This window comes from Symphodus melops, assembly GCF_947650265.1.
Source record: "Symphodus melops genome assembly, chromosome: 16".
In the NCBI taxonomy this organism is placed as follows: Eukaryota; Metazoa; Chordata; class Actinopteri; order Labriformes; family Labridae; genus Symphodus; species Symphodus melops.
In genome coordinates this window covers 4,401,753-4,412,945 of record NC_136706.1, presented here as the reverse complement: position 1 = coordinate 4,412,945, position 11,193 = coordinate 4,401,753, and the positions used below count along the sequence as shown (strand labels likewise).

The following is an 11,193-nucleotide window of genomic DNA, read 5'->3' as shown; positions in this document are numbered from 1 at the left end:
GTCTTGGATTTGTTTAAATGAGACACGGCTCTTAAAAAAACAATTTATTACTACTTAAGTGAGTATTACATCATGAAACCACAGTCACAACACAATCATTATGAATGACGCCCTGGGTGTCCATCCCTCCAAATGCAAAGGCCAAATGTACAGTCTCTGAGGCCGCTGGGCTGTCGGCCTGCTCATCTCCATTCCCCTCGACACACACCTTCCAGGGTAATATACACATGGAGTGGTCCAGGCGGTTGGGGGGCAGATCCCCTTTAAACTTCATAAGGACCCACCTACTCTTGTCTGCAAACAAAAGGCATAACAATGGAGAGTTACAAATGTAATCTTCATTTATGAGATGATAGAACAAGAATGAAATGATTCTAGTACCAGTGCTGAATCTATACATGGAGTTGCTCGCTCCATCTGCAGTCATTCCTCCAAAAATGTAGATGTTCTTCCCGAGAGCCACAGCTGAGTGGGCTGCTACTCCTGGTGGGATATCTCCTTTGACTTGCACCTTCTCCCACTTCATGATCTCTTTGAACAGCACACCATTTTTTATTTTTTATTTCACAATTAAACATATTCCCCAAGTCTTGAGGCTCATTATTTTATTCTAGGAAATTTAAGAAAACTGGAAAATAGACATTTATTTAAACAACACTAAGCGCGCACACTGATTCACAATTCAGGAGAGATCAGGCTTACTTGTATCGAGAGAGAACATGTCGTTGTGGAATTTGTCCCCAGCCATGCCTCCGTGAATGTAGATCTTTGAACCCGCTGCTGCGATAACGTGGCCATGTCTGGCTGGCGGCTGCCTGCCTTGTGTTTCTGGTTGGGACCAGGCGGAAGTGACTGTGGGAAAAGAAGATGAAAGTTATCACATATGAAACAGACTGAACTTAAAAGGGATGTCTTTATATGAACGAGGTGAATTACAGCTTGCTGCAAAAAAATCTTTTTTTCACATTTACAATGGAAAACATTCACAGTGATTCATACATTGGACTGTTTGGAGGAGTTAGCATGAGATTTTTTGTTAAAAACAATTCTTATACATGTACAGAACAAAATCAGCAAACAAATAAGATGTACTATTTTGTCCATAGAGCACAAACATCGATATAAACAGACACCTTTAAAAAAACACATTTCCAAAAAGAAAACAATTTAATTGAAATAGAAACTAAACACATTCAGTTAATTAGAATGACATTGTTTGACCAGCATAATTCAAGAAAAAAATGAAGCCCAAGTGTGCTGCAGAACTGTGTCAGAGTTTGTTCTTTGAAACAGAAACATTTCAAGAACAAAGAATGACTTGGAGTTAGACACGCAAGAACATGCCACACGTTAATAAGCTTAGTGACATTTTTGGTCACTATTCATCAATGTGGGATCAAAGCTAATCCCACTGTATGTCGAGCAGCTGGTTCATTTAACACCAACCTGTATCAAAGACATGAAGCGTGGTGTCTGCGACAGGTGCAGCTCCTGCTTCCCCACCACAAAACACGTACAGACTGTCCCCGAGGTAGGCGGAGTTGGTGTGGTATGTTCTAGGGCTGGGGGGTTCACCATTCGTTGACACATTCTTCCAGCAAGACCCACTGTCTGGTCACACAGAAATAATTGTTCACGAACAATAATATCAGTCTTAACAACACAATGATTAAAAACATGGCTGAAGGAGCGCAGAGAGACTTTAGTTTTTCACTACAATTACCCTAATAAAGTACTCCAGATAATTCCATACATACACAATACATTACAACATTCTTCATGTGAAGTAGTACTAATCAGTGAAACCATCTGAGTGAAACTCGACTAATGTAAATGAGATTATTAGATGAACTTGAATTGGGATTTACCTGCTAGCTGTAAATTCTGGATACAGTTGCGGTTGCCGCTCTGCTGTGCCCCTCCAAACACCCACAGGCTCTGAGGACAGCTTTCTGGCACAAAGCAGCAGTGTTCATATCGCGAGTCCAAACCCTCCCACTCTGGGATGTCCCATTCATGACGATCTGGAGGAGTCGGAGAGAAGAAAAATACCCCCAAAGATGTCGAACAATATAAAAGACAAGGGAGCGCAGGTGACGCTTCAAAGTAAACAACAATGATAAACGTGTGTTAGCGTTATGATTCCATGGGAAGTGACACTTTGAAACCTGTTTGACCCCTTTATTCATTTTAATCTGTCTAATTTGATAAATTGTTGTTTATCTTAGTCTGAAATTTACTATCAATACACTGTAGATAAAATTGTATTCAATTCAACATAGGGGGTCATGTGATTTGTATCCACAGCAGCCCTCAAATTGCACATTTTTCCTAGAGTCAGTGTTGAAAGATAGTTAGAAGATGTTCTCTTTTGGTTCATTCACCTAGATTTATGATATGGGAATGTGTGAAACTGCCACTTGGGTTTGCTCCTCCAACAATCAGGATCTTTCCCTTTCCCTCATCTCCAGATGGAATAAATGTGCAGGTGTGACCCACACTGACACCTGGAGCACTTCCTCTTGGTATCAAAGAATACCTGTTGAAACAAAGTCAAAGTTCAGACAACGACGAAAAAGGAGACCTTTTACATTGAAATGCTACCAAATACATTTATTTACATACCATAGTCCTTCTTTTGGTTTATCAAGTGGGTCAAGTACAGGGAGAAACTCCATAGCTAAAGACGAATGAATAAATGAATGAGGATGTTACTGATGAAATCCACTGAAGCCTTTACCTGAGATCTCTATCATCTAAATATTAAGGAGTTTCTATACGAATTCTTGCAAACGGTTTTGCACAAGACGCAGCTGCGAGTAACATCTGTGAAATAAACCTTCAGAGTTTTGTCTTGCTAATGAGTAGTGGACCCGCTGTGTGCTATCGAGCTGCTACATGCTAACTGAAATGAGCGTTTAAAGAGCTTCCCACCCACTGAGCTGTTCTTCCGGGTGAAAAACATTCATACTTACACGTGTCTTATAAATAGAAAACGTTGTTAGATTGCAGCCTTGTGTTATACCCATTCACTAACAGAAGCAAGACACATGAAGTTTATAAAGTTAGCCCTGAACGTTGTTGCTATGGTTCTGAAAGCGCATGCGCAGTTGCGTTCACTGAGGGTGACTCTATCTACTTTCACGGTGCAATTTACTTTAACCCCGTGGAAAACTTAACGTTTTTCATGCTTTCAATGAAAGGTGTTAGGAGAATTCATAAAGTAATTTGGGAAATGCAATTAATTTCCACTATGCTACGTAATAAAACGTCGGCGGCGGAGGTAAGTGACGTAGGTCTGCCGTGGTGAAATCATAGACTGTAAAAATAAATCTATAACAATGGGTGAAACTACAATTTCCCTAAAATGGACAGTACGTTATATTTTATATGCAGCTATAACACATAGGTAAAATGATTTTTTTTTCATTAGTGTGGGGACTAACAATTAAATGAATATTTTCTTAGTTAGTTATCGTCAATAGATTCAGTGATACTCACTTAAAATTGCATTTCATGATGTGTCCAGTAGGTTGTGCCATTGTTTTTCTTTAAAAAGATCTAGGTGTTGTTTGGACTGCATGGATGTTTTTATAACCATTTTTTGTTTGTGCCTAAAAGTAAATAAGTGTATGGTCAGAGAATAGGAAATTATATACATTTGTTACTTATCACTAGAGAGTGTAGTTGGCTCAAAATGCATAACAAAGACACAACATCAAAAACTACAAGACAATAGTAATGGTGTTTTATAGAATAATAAATTATAATTTTTAATAAATTATTTTCTTGTGCCTTTTATATTATTTCTTTAAATTACTGTATTCAAAAAATAGACACTGTGGCAGAAAAAGACAGCCACCGTGAGTGTGATGGTGTACCCACAATCAGATATAATGTAAATGGACCATAATGAAGGATCTAATCTTTAATTGGAATATACATTGACAAAGTCACTGACTGCTGTAAATGTAAAGCTTCCTGCACAGTCAGCAGTCCTGAAGATACAGTGGAAGCTGAGTGAACAAATCTTCATCAGTTCAGTCTACTGTAGACACTATCACATCTTCTCTCTCTTATTGAACCTATAAAGGAGAAAAAAAGATGAATGAGCAAAGAAGGGATTCAAGATCAAGAAGGCATGATTCGTCCTCTGAGGGAAAATAAAACTGAGAAAGGAAGAGTAATTCAGTATGCCCCCTTTTCTTTCACTGTAAGAAATTATTTTCTAAAAGTGCTGCTTCTGGCAACTGTTGAGTAAGAGAAAGATAACGTGCTTCTGAGATTGATGAATCTTTAATACTGCTTATAATTTCTCTCTTACCGTGGCACATTTGGCAAAAACAAATCCAGGATTGAAAAGGTAAAATACCCATCTCTCAGAATCCATTTCTTAATGGACGGTGCACTGATTTTGCTTTAGTACAACTATGAAAAGGCACTCCCACAGCTTCTGTCTCAAGCAGATATTATTTTAATTGACCGATGTTTTCAACAGACTTTAAAGTGAACCACTGTCTGCTCAGTTTGATTCTTCTTTATATGCTGCAGATATTGTTAAGAGTACGGAGTCGCTACTCCCTTCTTTCTAGATAAACAATATGATGTCCCTTTTTCCAAAGCACGTTGGCATTTGATTCTCCTTTATACGTTCTATACAGATAGTGTATGAGTAATCACACATAGACATGGACGTTTATCCTCTACATTATATATTGGCCCACACTTTCATCACTTTGGCTTAAAGATAGTCTGTATAATGTTATAGACTTGCTTTAGCTAAATGTTCTTCTCATCCTTAAATAATAATTTCAAAGTGTGTAAATATATATTTTTTTTGCATCTTCTTATTTTGGGGTCTTATATGCTGATGTCTTTTGATTCAAACTACTTCAGTTGTTTTATTAAGAACATTTTTGATAGTGTGGCACTCACGTAATTGATTCAGCTGCCGTGTGCCCCGGTCTGCTCGATGCTCTTCCGTCCCCTGTGGCTGTCTGGACATCTCTGCACTGAGTCCTCCCTCTTCTCCTCCCACAGTTAACCCCCAGTCAAAACTGCACAGTCATGCCCAATCTTCGAGCACAAATTGAAAAATGCATCATCTTGGAGGTACAAGTTCGGCTCACTTTTCCTTGTCGCCGCTATCTTAATTAACTATCCTTCACCTCTACCTTCCTTTAGCAATCGCACCTGATGTTGCCCCTTTCTAAAATGTCCTGCCTTGCAACTGTTTTTTTCTTTTTGTTGCACTTCCTTCTCATGGCCGAACCTACTGGGGACACAGGAAGGTCTTCTGTGTACTTCAGGAAACTTGAATTTTGGTAAAAGAAGTTTTTCATCTGTAGTATTGTTGGCCCAATTGCCAATTCTGCAGAATCCTTAAAACATTTTTGTTCCAAAGTTTTGTGTTTACAGAGTGCATCCTTTTTATTATGATGATTAAGAAGTGTACTGTTTTAAATTGAAAGGAAAATGTCAATCTCACTGAGCTTAAATTGGTAAGTTCTTTAATATGTGCCTTACTTGAGGATAACAACAAACCAAGCCTCATTTTGAACAGATTGTGGAATAATACAAGATTATCAACACAGATGGTAGAGATAACTTCAGCCATCAATCTAAAGTCTTGTAGTTCAGCACAGCACATACCTAAGCAGGTGTCATGTGTTTTACTTTCAATTAGTGTAAACAAATGATGCTGCAACTCTCAGAAAATGTGTTAAAGGGAAAACACTCAAAAAGGAGCAGTACATTAAAATGAAACGAATTGGCCAGATTTTATCCAGTTAAATATGAGTCATGGTTATGATACTGCTGGGTGCCGGCAAGTTTAAAGATCACATATTATGAAAAATTAATTTCTAACACAATGTGTCCTGCAAATCTGCTCCATTTTTTAAAAGAAAACTTGTGCTCAAACAGGCCGTTTGGCGATGTTCCCTTTGTGACATCACATGGGTAACCCCTCCCCCAGGTGGGTGGCACTCAAACAGCTAGGTGTTGCCCCTCTCAGTTTGCCTTCTCACTGTAAACAATAGGGCATGGACTGAGAAAACCCAAGCCGCCCAAGCCTTTCCAGAGAGGGGCGTGGTGAGACTCAGCTAATCTGCATTTAAAGCTACAGACACAGAAACAGCCTGTTCAGAGCAGGGCTGAAAAAGAAGGGTTATCGTTGATTCTTTAACAAGAAACTTTGCAGATGTTTTGGGAAGAGTTTTTTCTCATCTCACACAGATGGCATCATCTATTATCAATGTGCGATGAGTCTTGTTAACCGATATGTTTTAAAGAGTCTGTATTTAATGGCTGTATGAGGGACAGGGCTGGACTTGAGTCTGTCAGAGACAGAGCAGGCCATGCCACAGCAGCGTTATCTGCCCAGTTTCCCCTTCAGAGAAGCAGAGTATGACTTTCAGAGAACTCCTTTGTTTTCCCTTCACTGTTTTTGATAAGGATCAAATGAATCAGGGGCTTTTTGTGGAGGGACAGAATGAGAGGAAAAAGGAACACGATTCTGTCTTTTTAAAGTCCAGAGGAAGAGACAAGAAGAAGGAGAAAGAGAATAAGATTTAGATTATTGTTATTTTTGTCAGCATGTACAGTACTTGCTTTTGTAAGTGTTGGCTCTGTGTGTTGTGCAAATCAGATGTTTTCCATCTCCGTTTAAATAAAGCTTGATTTGAGTGCCTGCTTGGTGGCCTGGCAGTTTTGTAATCAGGCTTAGCAGCGAAGTTCATCTGTGGGTTACTGGTACACTGCCACTGGGCAAGATGTCAAAACAATGTGCTGCAGTTATCAGTGTTGTGTCACATTTAACCCAGAGGTGTGTTAAGTCATGCTGAAAAGTAATCTGGATTACTGCCACAAAACCAAAACACTGGCTTAGTTCCATCAATTCTACAACTCAAAGTCACTGATAACTTAATCTGTGATTTCAGACCGTGTTGTTGTTTTTTGGCTTTCATCTTTGTTGTTCTCTCTGGAGGCAGACTTCAGACTGCTTTCTTTGCTCTGGCATTTGTTCCTTATTGGCTTTATTGAATATGACGTTTTTAATCCCTCGGCGTTAAACTAAATTATCAACGCATCTTTTACATTGAATATAAATTTTGAATCTTCACTGATGACTTATAAGATGAGACCATTAAACCAACCAACCAGTAGATTGTTAGACCTAAGCTTTGAGCAGGCATTTGTTACTTCAACTTTGGAAAGAGAGTGCAAGAGGCGGGGCCGAGTGAAGAGGGACAGACAGTGAGAGGAGAAATGGGCGAACTGGCAGCTTTACCAGAATCACATAAAGTATGATGCTATTTTAACACAAAATAAACTGTATCTATGTGAACTTTTGTATTGTATGAGCCTTTAATACGCCGCTAATAAAATCAAGATACGATTGTTCATATGCTCTGTTTAGCTCTTACTGCACATTTATTTCTTAACTACTGTAAATAAATGAGGAACTTTTTCTGTACTTCTATAGATTTCAGTGTTTGTTATGTTTTTAAAGATTTATTAGACTTTTATTACGGACCTTGATTCTGTAATACAGTTTGATTTGATTGTGAAGAATGTCTATTTCTTCCCACAGCCCCACGATACGATATGTATCACAATACCATATCGTGATATACTCTGACTTTGGACAATGACCATCTCCTACAAAGAATTCACTACAACAGCTGTTCTTTGTTGTTGAAAATAACAGCAGTCCTCAGAGATAGAAATACATTCAAATACTTTAATCCCAGAGCTATGGTTATGGTGTTATTGTGAACTAACCTTTAGCTCAATTGTCTTTTCAAACTGTCATCACATTTATTGCAGCCATACGGTTTCTGTAACATCTGCATCGATACATGTACTGTATTTGCAAGAGCACATGGTGATATATTGCGGTATTGATGTTTTAGAGCACAGTCCTAATGTAGCCTATATGCAGTTAGAAGTAAGTAGATCCAGCTTTGACCGCTACATACAACCGGATGCTTTGAAAACAAAAAGGTTCCGCCTTTGTACTTGCCTGTCATGCAAACAACATCCTACTGCTGGCTGAAAAAATGTTTGTAACTTTGAAAAAACCACAAATATTAATGATGTCACTTTAATTTTTCAGGATTCATTAATCTGTCTTCTTTGTGCTTCCTCTCTCTTATCTTACCTGTGCATATACAAACACACATACACACACACACACACACACACTAGCATCAAATTTCATGTCCTTTCTTCTCTATAGTGGCTGAAACTCTCCCGCCTGCAGTGGCAGCTAGCATGCTCTCTCCAACATGACCAGTATCAGAGTATTCCTGCGGAAGCCCCCTGCCAGCCCCCTGGAGACTTCGTCCTTCCTCCTCTGTACCCATGGTGAGTTTCTTTTCTTCCACTTTTAATGAGACTCATTTCTTATTGAGGAATAAGCACCATCATTTTTTAGGCTGTTGATTGTCTGACAATAGTCCTTATATTTTGTATGCATCTCCACCAGCAGGAACAAAAAAAAAGGTGGAAAATCTTGTCCGTCTGTTTATCTGTCTGTCTTGATCCATCAAAATAACAGTAAAGGAATGTGTCTATGTTACATAATGGATTGTGTTTCAGATGTACATCTTCCAGCATGGACACGCAATACTGCGTTTAATCTCACATAAGTAGCATATCACTTGCAGCAACAAACGGGCTCAGATGCACAGTAGCAACAAGTCATTTGGTCCGGTAATGAGGCTGCCCCTCCTTATCCTGTGACACCCTGAATCATTTATTGAGGAGGCTGGTGCACCAGTACTGTTTACTATGGGACTAAAGCCTCATCCATTATCCAGTATTTACGTGCCCTCACACATCAATATGGATAAGGTATTACAGGGGTGTAGTTACAGTCAGGGCGCTGCCTGGCAGAGATGCCAGTGTGGGTGTGTTATAAGATGAGTTTTAGAGTTCTGGCTGTGGCTGACTTTAAGAGCCCATGAGGAGGATTTATTCCCACACACGTTTCTGTAAAACATCAGAGAAATGTATCACTTTCTCTTACCTTATACACATCATCCTGCAGTCAGCTGCTAGAGATAGTTGTTTGAAAAATCCTGCATAAATTCCTGTTTAAATACATGCAAGCTCAAACATCCTCTTTCATGGAATCGAGATGTATGTTCTTGATGAGATCATTCAGAGGCAACTACTTTTGAGTGGGAGGGAGTTGTCATTTAAATACATTTAGATTGATGAAACATTCAAAGCCTGATAGCTGGAGCTACAATAATGAATGGGAGTCTAAAAAGATTTGCTAAAATATATAACCTATATAACTGTAGGCATTTACTAATAAAAATAAAAACAAGATAACAACTATAACAACCATTTTGTTGAGTTTCTTGATTGAGAATTGTGGCTATTCAATATGCTTTGTGTTTATTGAGCAATATTTGCTGAAAGAAACCCAAGTCAAAATTAAATGTTTATGGTTTATTGACTTATATAAACCAACCCTGATCTTGTAAAGGGTTTAGAAGTTATGAAGCATTTGCAAATACTTTAATTTAGTGTTTCCCAACTTTTTCCTCCTTGGAGCCTACTTGTATCACTCAAAAGCTGAGAACCCCCAGGACCCACACAGAAGAAAAAAAAAGCAGCCAAGCAACATGTATAGCATTGGTAGATACTTTTTCAATGCGAACAAATCTTGTTCCCTAGTTTTTTTTATATTTTTTATTCTGACAGCTTTTGATAACATAGTTATGAAACTACACAACATGCTCAATCACTTTCTGGAAGTGGTTAAACAGGACTATAAGGCACTATGAGAATCCAAATGCAGCTTTGAGATGATTTTTTTTTTTTTTCCGAACTGACCACATGAAGATCTGACCCAAAGAGCATAAAAACACTTTTTTTTGGATTCAATTCCAAAAGTGGCTTGGACATCCTTTTCATCGTGGGGTTACAATCATAGACTTAACCATGTTATCATCATATGGGATGTTTCTCTTTAGTTTTCCTCTGGAGATAAATCTAAATGATGTCTGTGTAGTCGGCTCTATCAGCCAATTGTCAGTATCATTGAACCATTGTAATGTTATGGACGATTTCCTCACTTGTGCACTCACTGAGTGCAGTCTGACAGCATGGCTTTTCAGAACTGGGTCACACTTTGCCCTGAGTCTGACTTCTTCCAAAAGCTTAAATTCTTCTGTCACCTCAGGAAAAGATTTTCACTGACCAAGACCGACTTTAAAGTCAACAACTGTGTGGGGATCTGCTCTTTTTATTGACCCTCTGGGAACTATGGCTTATCTACTGTACAGTTTTCCTTTCTACAGTTGCATCCTGCAGTTTCTGACATGACACTGTGGCAGATGGACTGTGAGCGTGCAAGTAATTACAACTCCTGCATAATAAACTAATGGAGAGAGTTTCACCTGCACAGTCACTGCTAGCTAAACTAGAACCACACACGAGAAAGAAGCCCACCAATTAACATGAAGCAATTGATCCTGAACGGAGTAAACTTGCATCATTAAGCTTCTACGTGACCGCCTCTCTCTCTCTCTCTCTCTCTCTCTCTCTCTCTCTCTCTCTCTCTCACTCTCTCTCTCTCCTCTGTGTGGCTTTGCTGCAGATAGCGGTACCTCTGGTTTCTCTAATACAGTTTTGGGATGTATATTTATTGGCTGTCAGTTTTCTGTCGTCTGAGTCAGAGCTAACTAGCTGAGTGGAACAGACAGTCTTTACTAACTAACGGTTGGCGTGTATGTGTGTGTCATCTCGTAGGCGGGGCTTAGCGGAGTTGAACAAGGAAGCAGAGGGAGAGGGGAGATTTGAAAGTCCAAATCGTTGTTTGTACTTAATGTGGAGGTCATGTGAGGAAGACGAGGAGTTCTTAATAGTTTGTGATTTTATTCTTACAGCCTTAGTGTCACCGCTTTATTTTGATGGTCCTTCCCCATGTTCATATTTACACATTCTCAGACTATTCCAGTCAGTGACCTTTCCTCTACCATCACTTCGAACTTTTTCAATAAAGCTAATTAAGCAATGATCTTATTTGTATCCATGGGTTCATCCATCGATCATTAGTCTCTCTTCCCCTCCTCGGGATGGACAGGCCTGCCAATGATTGTGTGTAATTGATGGAAGTTCCTTGTCATCCTGATTAAAGTGCACAGAGCGTTTCCGATGATTAAATATTAAACA

General features: G+C 39.0%; 2 protein-coding genes across 2 annotated transcripts in view; one reads left to right on the top strand and one right to left on the bottom strand.

Moving 5' to 3' along the window:
• Nucleotides 1–8: 8 nt before the first annotated feature.
• Nucleotides 9–3,114, bottom strand: rabepk (Rab9 effector protein with kelch motifs). Its single transcript, XM_079363603.1, has 8 exons — nt 2,976–3,114; nt 2,626–2,680; nt 2,385–2,539; nt 1,869–2,024; nt 1,447–1,611; nt 703–852; nt 382–531; nt 9–294 (listed from the first exon to the last, which is right to left on the bottom strand). Exons 2-8 carry the CDS (start codon nt 2,676–2,678, stop codon nt 71–73), a joined length of 1,053 nt encoding a protein of 350 aa, XP_079219729.1. The 5' UTR covers nt 2,679–2,680; nt 2,976–3,114; the 3' UTR covers nt 9–70.
• A 7-nt stretch (nt 3,115–3,121) lies between these two features.
• Nucleotides 3,122–11,193, top strand: part of rgs3a (regulator of G protein signaling 3a) — a 148,266-nt gene continuing 140,194 nt past the window's right edge. Inside the window, exons 1-2 of the mRNA XM_079363578.1 lie at nt 3,122–3,283; nt 8,212–8,370. Coding sequence (XP_079219704.1) covers nt 8,292–8,370 — 79 coding nt within the window. The 5' untranslated portion in view covers nt 3,122–3,283; nt 8,212–8,291. The remainder of the gene's footprint in view (nt 3,284–8,211; nt 8,371–11,193) is intronic.

Coding starts and splice junctions, on each gene's coding strand:
- rabepk (XM_079363603.1), bottom strand. CDS start 2,678: ATGGAGTTTCTCCCTGTACTTGACCCACTTGATAAACCAAAAGAAGGA. Junction 2,025..2,384: donor TTCCCATATCATAAATCTAG/GTGAATGAACCA, acceptor CGACTCCTCCAG/ATCGTCATGAATGGGACATC. Junction 1,612..1,868: donor CCAGAATTTACAGCTAGCAG/GTAAATCCCAAT, acceptor CTGTGTGACCAG/ACAGTGGGTCTTGCTGGAAG.